Source organism: Cornus florida, unplaced genomic scaffold, assembly GCF_030987335.1.
Source record: "Cornus florida cultivar Cherokee Brave unplaced genomic scaffold, ASM3098733v1 CherokeeBrave_3.0.0_Hap2_Chr10, whole genome shotgun sequence".
Lineage (NCBI taxonomy): Eukaryota > Viridiplantae > Streptophyta > Magnoliopsida > Cornales > Cornaceae > Cornus > Cornus florida.
Window position 1 is genome coordinate 61,595,538 of NW_026775580.1, and position 17,364 is coordinate 61,612,901.

The 17,364-nt window shown below is 33.0% G+C and overlaps 2 protein-coding genes across 3 annotated transcripts; both read left to right on the forward strand.

Annotated features, from left to right (window-relative positions):
• The first annotated feature begins 1,635 nt into the window (after positions 1-1,635).
• LOC132277694 (uncharacterized) lies at positions 1,636-4,212 on the forward strand. Its single transcript, XM_059779543.1, has 4 exons — positions 1,636-1,704; positions 1,861-1,896; positions 2,224-2,410; positions 3,935-4,212. The coding sequence occupies exons 1-4, from the start codon at positions 1,636-1,638 to the stop codon at positions 4,210-4,212; spliced, it is 570 nt and encodes a 189-aa protein (XP_059635526.1).
• Positions 4,213-9,366: 5,154 nt separating this feature from the next.
• Positions 9,367-14,660, forward strand: LOC132276223 (uncharacterized). 2 transcript variants are annotated; one of them, XM_059777560.1, is made up of 2 exons: positions 9,367-9,684; positions 11,848-14,660. In XM_059777560.1, exon 2 carries the CDS (start codon positions 11,886-11,888, stop codon positions 14,316-14,318), a length of 2,433 nt encoding a protein of 810 aa, XP_059633543.1. In that variant the 5' UTR covers positions 9,367-9,684; positions 11,848-11,885; the 3' UTR covers positions 14,319-14,660. The 2 variants fall into 2 exon arrangements, with proteins under 2 accessions (XP_059633543.1, XP_059633545.1); XM_059777562.1 differs by lacking the exon at positions 9,367-9,684 and adding an exon at positions 9,963-11,181.
• The last annotated feature ends 2,704 nt before the right edge of the window (positions 14,661-17,364 follow it).

The window sequence follows — 17,364 nt, forward strand, 5'->3', positions numbered from 1 at the left end:
AAAAAAAAAAAAAACTACAGTAGAGTTAGAATTTTGAATAACAAAGTACAGTTACTACAGTATTCTATTTTAAAATTTTATTTTTTATTTTGATTGAATTGATTCTAGTAAAAAAATTTGTTGCTTATCATCCCCCGTAATGTGTTTGGGGCTACATATTTTTAGGAATTTTAATAGGAATCATGTTGTGAAGGTGGTGTTGTTCCAAAGAGATATGTAGCAAATTGAGTTAAAAATAATAATTAAAAAAAAAAAAGGTGATATGCTTCAAGACTCTGGATTCAAATATCTTAAAATTATCTCAAAATCGAGTTATTTTGAAACCCGCTATAAAGATGGATAAATATGACTGATGTTTCCTAAATTTGATATTTTGAATTAGAGCTTAGGGGGCATGTTCGACTTGAAGAATTGTTCTCGATACATATGTAATTATTTTGTCTAATTCAATAAAATTGAAAAATAAATTAATAAAATAGACCATTTTGTAATTTATGTCTCCCAACTCTACCTAAGTGTGGTATTGCCAAAAATAAATAAAGAAGAAGGAGGAGGAGGGTAGGCTAAGTTTTTAACTACGATGTTTATCATAATGATTAGAAAAATTATGAACTTATCTTCGGATTGAGAAACGTGAGTATGAGCTACTGTGGTGAGACTCACACACGTGTCTCATAGTCAAATGTCATACATCGTAAGTCTAGTCGTGATAGGGCGTCCAACTAAAAACATCCAATTTGCTTCCAAATCTAATGTGGTTATATATATATATATATATATATATATATATATATATATTATGAAACTTGAAAGTTATGATCACGCAATTTTCCATCTCTAATCTCTTTCTTCATTTTTATCCTTTTCGGGTCTTGCCTATCATTGATTCCGAGACTTATTCTTTTATTTCTCAAAATCGAAGAGAGAAATCAGAGTATTTGTTTATCCTTGATTCCGAGACTTATTATTCGATTTCCCGAAATCGAAGGGAGGAATCAGAGTAGTTGTTTATGCTAGTTTGCAAAGTCAAATATAAAAAAGGATTGCAAATTGGTTTCAAGGAGTTTAATTAACTTATAATTGATGAATCTCATGGGAACAAGCGTAATGGGAATGCCAAATACATAATCTCTTCGCATCATCTAATTACTCCCTTTGTGATTTCATCTTCCATAATAACACCCACAAAAAATCTTTTCGTGAATTAACCACCACAATTCAGAATACCTACAAAAATTTAGAAACATGCCCAGATTAGAGCCTCGAAAATGGTGACTTATAATTTTAAAGAACGAGAGAGAGCATGAATTGAGAGAGAGAATATAATGGAAAGATAAGGAAGATGGTAGAAAGGAAGAGAGTAAGGAATTGGGAAGAGAATCAAAACTATCACAAAAATCACTGAAGCTACTTTGAAAGAAATGAATTCAAAAAATTAAATATTCACAAAAATTATGTTCATGAAATAACCACAAAAAATTAGAAATGTACTCGTGAAAATCCAAATTAGGGACTATAACTTAAAATATTATATTCAAAAAGAAGTTTAGGGCATAAATATGTGAATGGAAAATGTAAAATTGAAGAAAGAAAGAGAGCACACTAGAATTGAAGACAAAGGAATAATCGAGGAAGATGGTAGAACTATTACAGAGAAAGAGGAAATCCTTAGGAGTGAGAATCGAGATATTGTGGGATAGAGAAGTATGTTAGCCAACAATATATATATATTTTTTTCTTAATTAAGAGTCTGACGTGGCATAGCTTTGTGTTTTTTCCCCAATCAACTTACTAAGGGCTTGTTCAATTTTGGAAGTGCTTTGGCTAATATTTTTGCTTTGAATTTTTTGCTTTTGTTAGTGTACTGTGGCGAAGCAAAAGCACGAAGCATGTTTGGTAAAATTTGATATCATTTGAATAGTATCGAAACGCTTCTAAAATTGAGGCCAAAATCAGATGTATCAAAATAATATATATATATATATATATATATATATACATGTATATATATTTTTTTTTTGCTTCCGCACTGCAACAAACCATTGTTAAAAAAAAAAATTTAACTAGCCATTCAAATTTTCAAACTTGCAATACTTTTTACTAAACATACTTTCATATTTTTGCTTCCAAATATTTTGTAACAAATTTACGTTATCAAACAAGTTTCGAAATAGTGTTGAACACACTTTAAAGTAGAAATATTGTTTCTGCTTCAAATCAAAGGAAAAGCACAGAGCGACTGTGATTGCCAAACATGCCCTTAGTAAGTTGATTGGGGAGCAGTTAGATGTTAACAAATTGTATGAAGAGGTGATGAAGACAAACAGTTTTGACGAGGCAATCCTTGCCACAACATTTAACTATTTGGTGCAGCATGAAATGCTTGCAAGGGCATTTTTTGCCAAGAATGGTACGCTTAGAAAGATTTGGCTTGAAAATATTTAAAAGTAAACGGATAGTTAGAGATAAGAACTTTCTGTAAGAATAATGACTCACCATATTAAGAATAATGACCCACCACATATTTGTTTAATCCTCCGACATTACCCATTTTGGTTTGTCTTCCATTGAAGTTATCGCATTGATTCTTTTGCTTTATGACATTTCCCATTTCGGTTTGTTTTCTATTCAATATATTTCCTATTGTTTCCATCTTATTGATTCCTTTACTTTATGATCTTTTATTAACTTATGATTTCTTTACACTGAAAGCTATGAATGATAGCTATAATTGATCAGCCAATTTGCAATTCTTCTACTTGATGGTCAGTAGTTGAGTTGCCTATAAATAGCAGAAGCATCGGTCCTTTCTCTACCCTATTCTATATAAGTGTATAATTGTCATCATTTATACACATTATAGATACAACACATAAGTGAGTAAAGTGTGTAGAAGTGATTAAGGGAGAGAAACTATCTTCTAGATCTTATTGATTAATCAAAGTGGTGATTATTGTTCATTCGATATTTCAACATCTCCGCACATATGGATCAAGGTATTTATGATTATACATTATTTATAGGAATGTATAAAGATCCGGTTACATATTTACAAGCTATTCACAGTAATGATTCTATTAAATGGATTAATACCATGAATGAAGAACTAAAATCAATGAAGCAAAATGAAGTTTGGGAACTCGTTGAATTGCCTGAAGGATATAATCAAGTCGGGTGTAAATAGGTCTTTAAGACTAAACTTGACTCGAATGGCAATATTGAACAATATAAAACCAAACTTGTGGCCAAAAGTTTTACTCAGCAAGAAGACATTAATTATAAAGAAACCTTCTCTCCTATATCTAAGAAGGATAATTTTAAAATCATTATGGCATTAGTAACTCATTATGATTTAGAGTTACATCAAATGGATGTGAAAACTGCTTTTTTAAATGGGAGTTTAGAAGAAGAAGTCTACATGGATCAACCTGAAGGTTTCACATTAGAAGGAAATGAACACATGGTCTGTAAACTTAAGAAATCAACATATGGACTTAAACAAGCCTCCCGACAATGGTATATTAAGTTCAACAATACCATTACTACTTTTGGTTTTAAGAAAATCACTGTTGATCGGTGTATATACCAGAAGATTAGTGGGAGTAAGTTTATATTTTTGATTCTATATATTGATGATATTTTGCTTGCTAGCAGTGATCTTGGTTTATTATGTGAAGCTAAGAATTATCTCTCAAAGAACTTTGAAATGAAAGATATAGATGAGGCATCTTACGTGATAGGAATCGATCATGTGGATTGTTAGGATTATCTCAGAAGACATATATTGAAAGAGTTTTAGAGAGATTTGGTATGCAAAGTTGTTCAGATAGTATTGGTCTAATACATAAAGGGGATAAACTTAGTCTAAATCAATGCCCAAAGAATGATTTGGAACGTAAAGATATGCAAATGATTTCTTATGCATCTGTTGTAGGAAGTTTGATGTATGCACAGGTTTGTATAAGACTTGATATTAGTTTCGTAGTCAGAATGCTAGGCAGATATCAAAACAATCTAGGAATAGATCATTGGAAAGCTGCAAAGAAGGTTTTGAGATACTTACAAGGGATAAAAGATTATATGCTCACATTTAAAAGGTCTGGTCATTTAGATGTTATTGGTTATTCAGACTCAGATTTTGCTGAACGTGTGGATAGTAGAAAATTCACTTTTGGTTATATGTTTCTTTTAGCTGTAGAAGCAATATCATAGAAAAGTGTAAAACAGTCTATTATTGCTTCGTCTACTATAGAGGTTGAATTTGTCGCATGCTTTGAGGCTACAAATCAAGGTTTATCAGTTTATGGTTGTGGAATTTTTATTTTAGGGCTTGGAATTATAGAGTCTATTTCAAGGCCGTTGAAAATTTATTGTGATAATACCGCAATTGTCTTCTTTTCTAAAAATGATAGGTATTATAAAGGTATTAAGCACATGGATTTAAAATACCTATCCGTTAAAGAATAAATTCAGAAACAACGAGTGTCTATTGAGCACATAAGCACACAACTCATGATTACGGATCTGTTAACAAAGGGACTATCACCCAATATATTCAAAAAGCATGCTGAAATGATGGGTCTTGAATGTAGTCCATGACTATTATTATATGCAGCTGGTTGCTTATACTCACATATGACATTTTGCACTCATTAAATGTGTTTATGATATTCTTTTGTTTTATTAATGGTTAACATGTATGATATCAGGAAGACTTTACAAGACATTATTGTTGGACCTTTAAGTAATCTTCTCAATTATCGATCATATTAAGTAAATCATTAATGTTGTACTACATGAAAGGAAGTATGACATTTACTGATATACAACTGCCATGACTCGCGTTAATAAGTTACTTATCAATGATATTTATGATGAATCAAAAATAGGCTTCATGCCATTCAAATTATGAAACAAATAAGTATGATGGGTCAAGTGGAAGAATGTAAGAATAATGACTCACTATATTAAGAATAATGACTCACCACATATTTGTTTAATCCTCCGACATTACCCATTTTGGGTTGTCTTCCATTGAAGCTATCTTATTGATTCTTTTGCTTTATGACATATCCCATTTTGATTTGTCTTCCATTCAGTATATTTCCTATTATTTCCATCTTGTTGATTCCTTTGCTTTTCTATTTTGGTTTGTCTTCCATTCAGTATATTTCCTATTGTTTCCATCTTATTGATTCCTTTGCTTTATGATCTTTTATTAACTTATGATTTCTTTACACCGAAAGCGATGAATAATATCTGTGATTGATCATCCAATTTGTAATTATTCTACTTGATGGTCAGTAGTTGAGTTGCTTATAAATAGCAGAAGCATCGGTCCTCTCTCTACCCCATTCTAATAGAAGTGTATAATTGCCATCATTTATACACATTATAGATACAACACATAAGTGAGTAAAGTGTGTAGAAGGGATTAAGGAAGAGAAATCATCTTCTAGGTCTTCTTGATTAATCAAAGAGGTGATTATTATTCATTGGGTTAAGTGCACTAAACCCCCCTGAACTATGATCTGATTGCAATAAACCCCCCTTAACTAAAAATAACCCCCTAAACTATATGATTGTTGCACTCTGGGACAATCCGTTAACCAACCATTAATATAAAAAGTAATTTACCTTTTTGCCCTTAAGTTGAACTACAATTTTTCTTTCATTTTTCAACTTGATATGCTGACGTGGTACAACAATCCAACTGACCAATTAAAAAATGACAACACATTATCACCTTATCATAATACAAAGAAAGTATATGATATTTTCAGTTATATCTATCTCTAGTTGCCAATATATATATATATATATATATATATATATATATATATATATATATATATCAAACTGTTCCTTGCTAAGTTGCAAAGAGGATTAAGTCGTAACCAACTCTTCCCTAATTCTCTCTTTTCCTGTCATGATCGATTTTATCCATTCATTTTTTTCTCTTTATATTTTATTGTTTCACTCATGAAGGAATTATCACATGAGGATTTCAATTTTTCTAACCCAAATTGATGGTTGAATGGTGGTTGCGGAGTGGCAGAGGTGGAGGTTAAGCGAAAGACCCCAGAGAGAGAAAAAAAACACTATAAAATCCATAGGGAGTTCTTGTCATCAACTAGGGATTTTCAATTTTCTACATATATGTAACTATATATTTATCCATCATCTTGTGATTGGTTTGTTGACCAAAGAATGACAAAAAACAGAGGAACACTATGTTGGTGAGGGGCTTGAATTTTTAAAAGGATAAGGCATTGAGGTGGTAGAGAAGATAACTCTGTTACTTCGAAGAGTGCTAAAAAAAAGAACACTCTGCTCAGAAAGGGATTGTCTCTGTCGACATTCCAATCAGTAGATTTAATGAGATCGGGTCAACAGTGTAGTTATGGGTTTGATTGCATCAACGGGAAGAAAGAGAATATGATGCAAATGAGCTGAAAACATGTACACAAAAACTAAATATGGTTCCCGCAAACGAAAATGAAGATGCAGAAAGAGAGTGATAGCGAGCTGAAGATTGAGAAAGAGAGAGAGAATCAATATGGTTCAATTTGGGGTTTCTTCAATATGGTTCTCACAATTCTTTACTAAGAATGATTTTTATGGTTTCTTCAATTTGGGAATTTTCGTTCAAATATATATATATAAGGCATAGGTGTGTGTGTGTATATATATATGGTCTAATAGTCATAAGGGTATATATGAAATTTTAAATTTTGACCCAGGCACATGGTTAAATATGAGACGGTAAGTTAACGATTTTGGAATTTTTGCCACAACGGTGATAGTTTAGGGGGTTAAGTGTCTCTTTGATAGTTCAAAGGGATTTTTTGAAAAAGAAAAAAAAGTTCAAGGGGGTTTAGTGCACTTAACCCTTGTTCATTCGATATTTCAACATCTCTGTACATACGAATCAAGGTATTTATGATTATACATTATTTATGCCAAATATACATTAATGTTTTACTAACTAGTAATGATCACGAAGTTCAAGATCCAAAATATAAATTGTGATTAATAACCACACAATTAATTATGATGTCATGTTTTTTAACACTTTAGTTTATTTGTATTGTAAATTTTAAAATTTTCATTTTGGCTTTACATTGTACTCCTAAAATTTTGTTGAGGCATCTCTTGCCAATAATGATATATTGGATTTGATACATATGGATATGTAAAAACAGTAATACTAATCTACTGGAATATATCTCATTTATCTTTATTCTTTATCAATTTATTTGTTTGAACCTGTGATGTGAATTGATTGATTATAGCCCTTTCAGATTTTTTTGGATACTATTTAATTGTATCTTTGATCCTAGTAATAATTGGACAATAAGAATATGTTTACGCGATACAGTAACAAGATCATAACTCACAAGAGCATTTTCACTTGAATCTTCAATTCTTAAGTTGAGCATTGAATTTATTGTTATGAATATTTTAATAAAAATATAAATAGTAATTAATATAATTATTTATTATATTTATAATGATGATTATTATTACATGAGTTAAATGATACTTATAAGGGATATTATTTCATACATTATTTCTATCATTATATATCTTAAACGTTATATCTTTAATCTCTATATATATACACACTTCGTATATAAAGTATCATAGGGAGATTTGATGTATGGTAATTTTGCAGAGAGTGATACTTTCGTGTACAAGGCTGTGAGCCTATTTTGAACTATCACCAATCCATTTTTCATTCCTCAAAGAGTATTTTTACCTATTGAGTTTGTGAGTAACAAGACTTGTAGAAACTTGAACCTAGTCTTCCCGGGGTCGTGCACATGGAGGAGACGCCTTTGCGATCTGATTGAGTTGTATCTTGGAGCTGACTAATTTCGTCAATACCCGCACAAAGAAGAGAACTATCAGCTTTAAATCAATGTGTTTACATATGCCTCAATAATCAAGCCAACTCTTTCTTACCTTTTTTATTATTGTTATTTTCATTCATAATTTCTATTATTATATTATTGTTGATTTATTTATCATGTTAAGTTCTTATTCATCATTATATCCATATTATCCAATTGATGTATTATTGAGTTTAATAAAAAAATTGCTACTTGATTATTTATTGGTATTATTGTTTATATATTTGAATCATTGTGCATAAATATTGTACTTTATATTTTTCTATAAATATGTGGAATTTTTACGAGAAAACCATATATGTCAAATTTAGCATACAACTTTTTTGATATGACAAATGAATTGTTCCTATTATTTAAATATATGGATACCACGTATGATTAAAACTTTTTGTTCGTTATTTAATTAAAGGAAAAAATATTAATAAATTAATAAATTTAACACATTAGATGGAATTCTTTTATACATGGATTTGCCAAAGTTTTATATGTCAATTTATCACATCATACCCTAAATATATTTGAGATATAAATTTTGAAGATTTGGATAGAGATACTCTAAATAGGTCAGTATCTTTGGTTCGTCTTAAAACAAAAATATAAGTTATGCTCTTTTAGTCCTAATGGGTTCAAAAATAGTAAGATCATTATGGTTCATTTGGTTGCTGACATAAGTGGGAAAAGTAAAGATAAATAAATGAACAATAAATTGACTCACTCTTTTTTTTCTCTATTAAATAAAAGCATTTGAGCCATGTTATTACTCCACATTGACGGGTTATTGATATTATTTGAATGATTTTAAAATGTTAGGAGCGTTTTTAATCATCATATACTTCTTTCATATTCTTCTATAAAAAAAAAATAATTGTATTTGTTACACATGTCTAATCCAATAAAACTGTATAAGACTTATCAATACATAACTGCCAATTATAAGAGCATTATTATGACAGTTTACATTCACATCTATGAAAAAAAAAATTAAAAGATAATTTCATAATTTTTTTAATCACGACAAACACCCTAATTGAAAACTTAACCGATTTTTGCTTGTAACATTAAACTGTTTTTTTTTTTTTGGTAAAATACTATTTTTTATTTAATTTTGTTTTGCATTGCTATTTTCACAATAAAAATAGGGACTACAAAATAGCCCACCCCAAAAAAAAAAAAAAAAAAATTTACTATACTAATTTTAGTCCAGCCCAAAAATAAAAAAAATGTATTAATAGTTTTAACCCACCCCAAAATTAGCCCACCCAATCAAGTCCAAGTCAATTCTGCCACCGGCCCACCGTACTAAAAAAAGGCCCAACCTAAATAAGCCCAGGCTGGCCCTGACCCAAGGCGACAAAGGCGGGTACTAGGCTAGGGCCTCAAAATTTATAGGCCCATGGATGATGGGCCACCAGAAAAAAAACAAAGAAATAAAATTTTTAGGGCAAACCCCAATCGCCTTCATCTATCTCTATTCTCGTTCTCAACTCTGAACTTGCCCTCTCTCTCTCCCTCTCTGCAGCTGCAAACTACAAAATCTACAAGAATCAGAAGTTGAAAACCCATATATTTCAGTTTATCTATCTGTCTGCAAGAATCAAAAGTTCAAAACCCATATCGGCATATCATTTCAGATTGTTCAAAAAATCAAAACCCATATCTTTCAGTTTCCATCGCCCGCTGTTCCAGTTCGGGTTCGCCGTTCGCAAGCTTCAGCCGCTGTCTCTCAACTCTCAAGCTTGCCCTCCTCTCTCTCTGCAACTGCTAACTTGTATGTATGGGTTTTGTTTTAATTTTTTTTTTCTAAATCAACTAATCAAGGTCTGGAATTCTTGTTTTGCAAACTAAATCCTATTTGGTGACATTTGTATGATCTTTTTTATATAATTTTTTTTTTAACAAGATAAAGTAACAAAATTTGCATTGATCACCGTAATCTACATTTTATTTCAGCAAAACAAATATATATATATTTTAATTTCTGTAACTTTTATTTCTGTTTTTTTTTTTTTTTTTTGTTGTTGTTGTCAATTATGTCTACAAGAAAATTTGAATCTGGACATTAAAAAAGAGAAAAAAAAATCTGAATTGGATTGCATTGGAAATCTGCAGAGATTGAATCTGGAACTATTTTTATCAACATGCCAAGCTTTTTGAAGATGGAAATCTTTTCAGAACTAAAAAAAATAATCATAACAAGAAGTTTGACAAGCAAAAGTACTTAATATAGGGTAAAGCTCTAAAGTTACTTCTTGACAATTAAAATACTTACAAAAAGCATGCTTTTGAGTGAATTCCGTAGTGTTGGAAGGGGCTTGCCATGAACTACCTCACACTCTGCTTCCACTGGTAGATTCTCAAATAGGATTAGTAAATTGGTCAAAATAAGAGATAGGGTACTGAGTGGTGAATCGTTCAGAAATAAATTGGTGATTATAAATTTTTAATATGGATTTGCGTTTAATTTCCAAATCTTTGTTGGTGTGTTTGATTCTTATTGAAATTCATACATAAACATGTTATATATTGATTGATTTTTGTAAGGATAGCATTCACGGCTAGAACCCTGGAACCAAATTGAACTGAACCAAAACAAACTGGTTCCATTAGGACTAGTTTGGTTCCAAAATACTCCTAAATCAGTCCAAACCGAACCGTGTGATAACTCGTGCTTCTTGAAGTTCTTATTACAAGCTTAAAACGAACAACCAGACCGGAGTAACAATGAAAAAAGTGGGTCTCACTGTTATAATTCATCTCCACTAACAATGTTCAAACCCTAATTTCTTGGTCCCACTCAACAATTTCCACATCTATTTTAGCTTGCCAATTCAGGTAAGTTTTCAAGTGCTCAAAGACTGCGATCATTCATGATTTCCTGTATCTGACACTTTCTTTCCGATCCAACAATCAATTTTTCACAACAAAGGAACAGAATGTGTTTGTTTAAATGTTTGAATTAATCAAAACTAATGTACATTCCAATACAATATTGTTCTCAATATTGGTGAAATAGTATCCAACTGTGTAATTGAGAATTCTAGCTTGTCTCATCAGATTGGAGTTGGACATAGTCTCGAACATAACCATAAATTTATTTGGGTCGAACTTTGAGTGTCACAGCCCCTTCCATTTAGAACTTGACCCAACCTGCTCAATCCTTTGCAACCTGGCTGATTAGTGCCAACACCTAAAAAAGAGAAGATCAATCTCCAAACCCTAATCAGTGACTCGGTGAGGTGTGCTTAGCTTGTTCGCATACAACAAGGTGATTTAACTGCCTTCATCAGAATATCTCTATATGTTTTCTTTATGTTTCTTTGTATGCTTATCCACACACACACACACACGGGTTCTTATGCTTGAATTTATGAAGTTATGATTAATTATTTACCTGTCTAAAATATTTATACCATGTTGTTTCGATTGCACGAATCATTTGTATTCACTTGGAATTTACTTCACTAAATTGTCATCATCATCGTATTGGCACTAATTTTGAATTTGTGGTTGTTAGTTTATATATTTTCGGCCGACTTAAGTAAATTAAATTAGACAAATACCCTTTTTGTTTCCAAGATAGTTATTACTATACTTTTCATAGATTAACTTCTTGCCCATTGCCTAGCATGTGATTTGATTGAGGCTATGACATTAAATGGAGCTGACTGGAAATATAGAATTTATGTAGCTGATCCCAAGTAGTGTGACAAAGTGTTTGTTTTTGTTGTTGTTGTTGAACTTCTTGCCTGGTGCCAATATGAGGTTTAGGGGATAATTTTGAGATAACATTTCATTCTACTGTGAATAAAGTGAATGCCTAGTTTCACATGGTTAAAATACTTGACTTTGCCTATGAGTGCTGTGATTGTTTGAAAGGACTACTCAGCCGTTGACCGTCTGATTATTTCTTTGAATTCTTCTCATTTTGCAGCATAACTAGTGGAGAAGCCTGACAGAGATATTAACCACATGGGCACGAGAGTGGAAAAAGAGGAGACCTCGCCCGGTAATATTGGGAAGAAGTCTAAGAAAAACAAGAAGAATGTAGCCAATAGTTTGGAAGAGGCAGTTGACTGCATAGATGTAGTGCCTAGTAAGGTGGAGGCTAATGTTAAATCGAGCAAAGAAGATAGGAGAAGGAAGGATAAGAAGAAAGAAGAGGTTTGGAATGATGTTCAAATTGATGGGACTTCTGATGAAGCTGTCAATGTAAAGTATTGTGCAAAAGTGGATAACACTCGTCAACAGGAGAAGGATAGGAGGAAGAAAAAGAAGCCGCCAAAATTGGAAGCTGCTGAAGATAATGATACTTCAAATAATGTGTCTCACATGGAAGGAGAGGAGAATAGAAGAGTGCAGACAAATGGTGGCAAGGATTCAGGACATGAAAATTTGTTGAAAGATAGAAAAGACGAGAAGAAGAGGTGCAAGAAGGTTAGAAAGAAAGGTGAGAGTGATACTGTTTTGTCTTCAATGGAAATCCTTGAGGACAATAATATGAGAAAAGTTGATGCGGTTAATCGGCAGAACAGCTTTGAGAAGGAAGATGTCACTGAAATGAAGAATGATGTAGTGCCTAGTAAGGAGGAGGGTAACGTCAAATCAAGCAAAGAAGATAGGAGAAGGAAGGATAAGAAGAAAGAAGAGGTTTGGAATGATGTTCAAATTGATGGGACTTCTGATGAAGCTGTCAATGTAAAGTATTATGCAGAAGTGGATAACACTCATCAACATGATAAGGATAGGAGGAAGAAAAAGAAGCCGCCAAAATTTAATGCTGCTGAAGATAATGATACTTCAAATAATGTTTGTCACATGGAAGGAGAGGAGAATCGAAGAGTGCAGTCAAATGGTGGCAAGGATTCAGGACATGAAAATTTGTTGAAATCCAGAAAAGATGAGAAGAAGAGGTGCGAGGAGGACAGAAAGAAAGGTGAGAATGATACAGTTTTGTCTTCAATGGAAATCCTTGAGGACAATGATATGAGAAAAGTTGATGTGGTTAATCGGCAGAACAGCTTTGAGAAGGAAGATGTCGCTGAAATGAAGAATAGAGAACGAAGGGCTAGAAAGAGGAACAAAAGGAGAAGGGACATGGAGGATGGTGATCTAAAAGAACACAAGAAAATCACAGATGGAAAAGAGGTTGAAAAAGTGAGGGAGGACTTTAACGAGGATATTGTGGAGAAGGTTGAAAAGAAGAAGAGAAAGAGAAAGAAGAAACTGGATGAGGATGACTTGAGTGCTGGATTTCAAGAAATTGTGGCTAAGGAACATAATAATGAAAGGACTACTGTTGAAGATAAAGATTTTGTTTACAGTGAAGGTAATACTAATTCAAGTAGGAATAAGATGGTCGACAAAGAGATGAAAAATGTCAACAAAGAGAAGAGGAAAAAGAAGCTGCCTGATACAGTTGAAAGTAGTTCCAAAGATCCTAAATCAGAAGGAAAATCTAAGAAAGTTAGGTTTTCTGATCATGTAGAGGTCTTCCCATTGTCTGATGATCCATTTACGTTGAACACAAAAGAACAGGAAGATAATTTAGTTCGAGGCAAGCGGTTCTCACTAGAAGAAGATGAGATGGTTAAAGAGGCTGTATATAACTACATAAAGGTGAATAACTTGGGCGAAGAAGGTTTGGACATGGTTCTGCACTGCAAGGATTATCCCCAAATTAAAAATTGTTGGAAGGAAATAGGGGCTGCCCTTCCTCATAGGCCTTATGTGAGCATATACTACCGTGCTCATATATTGTTTGAAAGGGATGAGAAGCGTGGATGGACGCCTGAAGAGTATGAAATTATCAAAAAGTTCCATGAAGTACATGGGCCAGATTGGAAGACGTTGGCTGACGAGCTTGGCAAACATAGATTTCACGTGAAGGATACTTGGCGCAGAATAAAGCTATCTAGCATGAAGAAAGGACGTTGGTCCCAAGAGGAGTGCCAGAATTTATTTAATTTAGTGAATATGGATCTGCGAATGAAGGTTTTTGAGGAAAAGTACTCCAAACACGGCATGTTGAGGGATAATATCTGTTGGAGTGCTATTAGTGATAAGTTGTCCACTCGTTCCAATCAAACTTGCTGTAAGAAATGGTACTGCCAATTAACATCACCTATGGTGGCTGAAGGTGAATGGGCTGATGCTGATGACTATCGCCTGCTTACTGCACTTTATAGCTTGGATGAATGCTGCATGGAAGATGTGGATTGGGACAATCTTATTGACCATAGATCTGGAGATGTATGTCGAAAGCGTTGGAACCAAATGGTCCGTCAGATAGGTCAACCTGGGAATAATTTGTTTGCTGAACAAGTTGAAATTCTATCAAAGCGCTATTGCCCTGATTTACTTGAACCAAGAGAGATCTGGGACAACAAGCCTGTCCTTCCTTGATGCTACTATTGTATTTGGTTGCTAAGTACCTTATTGGGAATCACTTGCTGGTGAAGATATAGCAATTCATGTATCTACATGGCATTGTGATTTAGAGATTTGGTGGCCTTGGTTAAGCTCTCATAATTGGCTTGGACGTGACTGAGGGCTATAAACACTTGCACAGCTGGGTAAGTTTGCCCAGAAACTTTGGAAGTTCTGGTTAGTGGGTGTTTTTTTTTCTTTTTTTTGTTTTACATGGTTTGTCGATTTCTCCTCTCAATTGCAATTTTCTTCTTTTTTTTCCATCAATTTTTCCTTCTTAAATAGTAATTGCTTAAATTTCCATATTTATTGTTGATATTTTCAGATTTCAGGGCGTGATTTATGTTATTTTGATGTTAAGTTTGTTTCTGCATTTAATAGCAATATGAAAGAGATCCTTTTTATTTTTCTGCGTGGATCTTTATGAATCTGACAAACCCATATAATGTTTTGAAGTGTATTGCTCATTTAAATTTTTAAATTGAAAAGCCTTTTTTTTTTGTCTTTTTTCTTTTTTCTTTTTTTTAACTTCGAAAATGTTAAGGTAGTAGTCTTTAAATGTGTGTGAATTTAGTTCCAGAAGTTCTTCAAAAGCACCATATGTTTCCATTTGTGCTACTTGTTTTTTGTTTTTGGTCCAAATTTTTAAGTTTCAACTCTGTTTTGAATTGTGATATGGTGGGGGTTTCAGTCCTTTTTGACTGATGGAGAATAAATAATTTTTAGCAGCTGTTTACAGGTTAATTGATTGAATACTCAGTCCAGTTATACCAGCTCAATTTTCTGGAAGTAATTTTTGTTTTTGCAGCACATCCCCATCTAGTGTCACAAACACACACTCAAACACAGGTTAATTGATTGATTACTCTTCAAATGATTACCTCAATTGTGTGTGAAAGTAGTTATATTTTTGCAGCAGCACATCTCACACAGAGTCCAGTGGACTGAGCAGCTAAAATATCTAATCCAATCGTAACAGACTGAAGCAACTTGAGTCTAGGTTATTGATCTATCATGCCCCAGCTGCAATCCTAATTTTATGATGAACAAAATGTTTGCAAAATTATTTTTCTTGGTGAATAGAAGTTGCAGTCCTAATTCAAGGCATTGTTTAGAACATTGCCTTGGGTTAATGGATTTTGATTTGATCTATTACTTTTGAATCCAAGTCTTTTTTGCCTTGGATTTGGTCTTCAGTGATATATATTTTCAAGCCCATTTCCATCAAAATGAGAACTTTTAACAAATATGAGAATCTCAAATTCACTTTTGACTTAAATTCCATGAAGTCAATGAGCCTACTCTATCTACAACCCATTTGGCTTTAGGAACTCTCGTCACTATTCTATTCCTAGCATCCCCAACCTACCAGAGAGAGAGGGACTTAATACATCCAGATTAATCTTGCGCATTTATTATTTAAAGAGCAGTGAAACATTAGCTCTTGTTCCAATGATCGGTACTAAATTTTCATTTCTTGTGCATTTATTATTAGTTATTAAAGAGCAGCGTTAGGCTCACAAAATTCGGTAGATTTACATAGGTGGGTCCCACTACATTGCATATAGTCATTCCGAATGAATGATTTTTTGTGACACTATCTAATGGATATCACTTGTTTCTTTTTTTGTTTAAGTTTTTAGATTTCAATTCATTTTTAGATTGTGATATTGGGAGTTCAGCCTCTGACTGATAAGAGAAGAAAGAAATCATAGCAGATGTTCACAGGTTAATTGATTGAATAATTCTCATTCTATTAACACCTGAATTGTGTGTTAAGTAATTTTGATTTTTGCAGCATATCTCTCTCTCCCTCTCTCTCTCGTGTCACAATAGCACACATGCACACACGAGAAATGAACAGTTGTTGGCTGATGCACTTGGACTGGAGCTCAAGACAAGCTTGGGGTTTTGTAAGAAACATACTGTTGTTGATGTTGAAGAAGCAAGCAGTGTGTTAAATTTTGTTTTAATTGAGATCAAGAAGCGAATTGAAACAGTTCGGTTTTTTTCTTTTTCTTTCTTGCACCAGCTGTTGGACATATTAAAGTGTATTAATTTGTAAAGAATCAAGCAGTCTCCTAGAGCTTGCTTCGAAAGATTCTCAAAGTTTCACATTTAGTGTTGCTTCTTAGTTCTTACGGAGTCAAGGAGATCATACGTTATTCTTCAAGCATTCTCCCATCAGAAGATTATAGTACTCATTGTCTACGTTGATGATATTATTGTGACTGGGGACAACGTCGCAGAAATTAAAGATATGAAAACTCAACTTGCAAAATAATTTGAAATTAAGGACTTAGGAAATCTCAAATATTTCCTAGGTATGGAAGTAGCAAGGTCAAAGGATGGTATGCTTGTTTCTTAGAGAAAATACATTCTTGACTTGGTTAAGGAAATGAGATCTTTAGGAAGCATTGGGACTTAACAGTGAAGAAAATCCAGTTGACAAGGGGAAATCAAAGGCTTGTCGGGAAATTGATTTATCTATCCCACACAAGACCAGACATTGCCTATGTTGTAGAGGTTTAAGTCAATTTATGCACTCTCCCTTGGAGTGTCATATGGAAGCTGTTCAAAGAAGTCTGAGGTATCTAAAGACTACACCAAGCATATGACTTCTATTTAAAAAATCTGAACATCTCCTAGTGGAAGTTTACACAGTTGCCAATTGGGCTGGTTCAATCACAGATAGGAGATCTACAACAGGTTATCCTACTTTCGTAGGAGGCAATCTGGTTACTTGGAAGAGTAAGAAGCAAAATGTAGTTGATAGGTCGAGTGTAGAAGCAGAATATAGAGCTATGACTATGGGAATTTGTGAGATTCTATGGATACATAAGTTGTTAAAAGAACTTAAACTAAAATCTACATCTTCTATAAAAGTGTTTTGTGATAATAAAGCTGTAATCAGTATAACTCACAACACCGTTCAACATGACCGCACTAAGCATGTCGAAGTGGACAGACACTTCATCAAAAAGAAAATTGGAAGTGCATAGATTACTACTCCGTTCGTAAC

Excerpts from the sequence above, each read along its gene's own strand:
- LOC132276223 (XM_059777560.1), top strand. The coding sequence starts at position 11,886 with ATGGGCACGAGAGTGGAAAAAGAGGAGACCTCGCCCGGTAATATTGGG.
- LOC132277694 (XM_059779543.1), top strand. The coding sequence starts at position 1,636 with ATGGTAGAACTATTACAGAGAAAGAGGAAATCCTTAGGAGTGAGAATC. Across the intron at positions 1,897-2,223 it reads AAAAGCACGAAGCATGTTTG|GAAAAGCACAGAGCGACTGT; the intron begins GTAAAATTTGAT and ends TTCAAATCAAAG. Across the intron at positions 2,411-3,934 it reads GGCATTTTTTGCCAAGAATG|GAAGTTTGATGTATGCACAG; the intron begins GTACGCTTAGAA and ends CATCTGTTGTAG.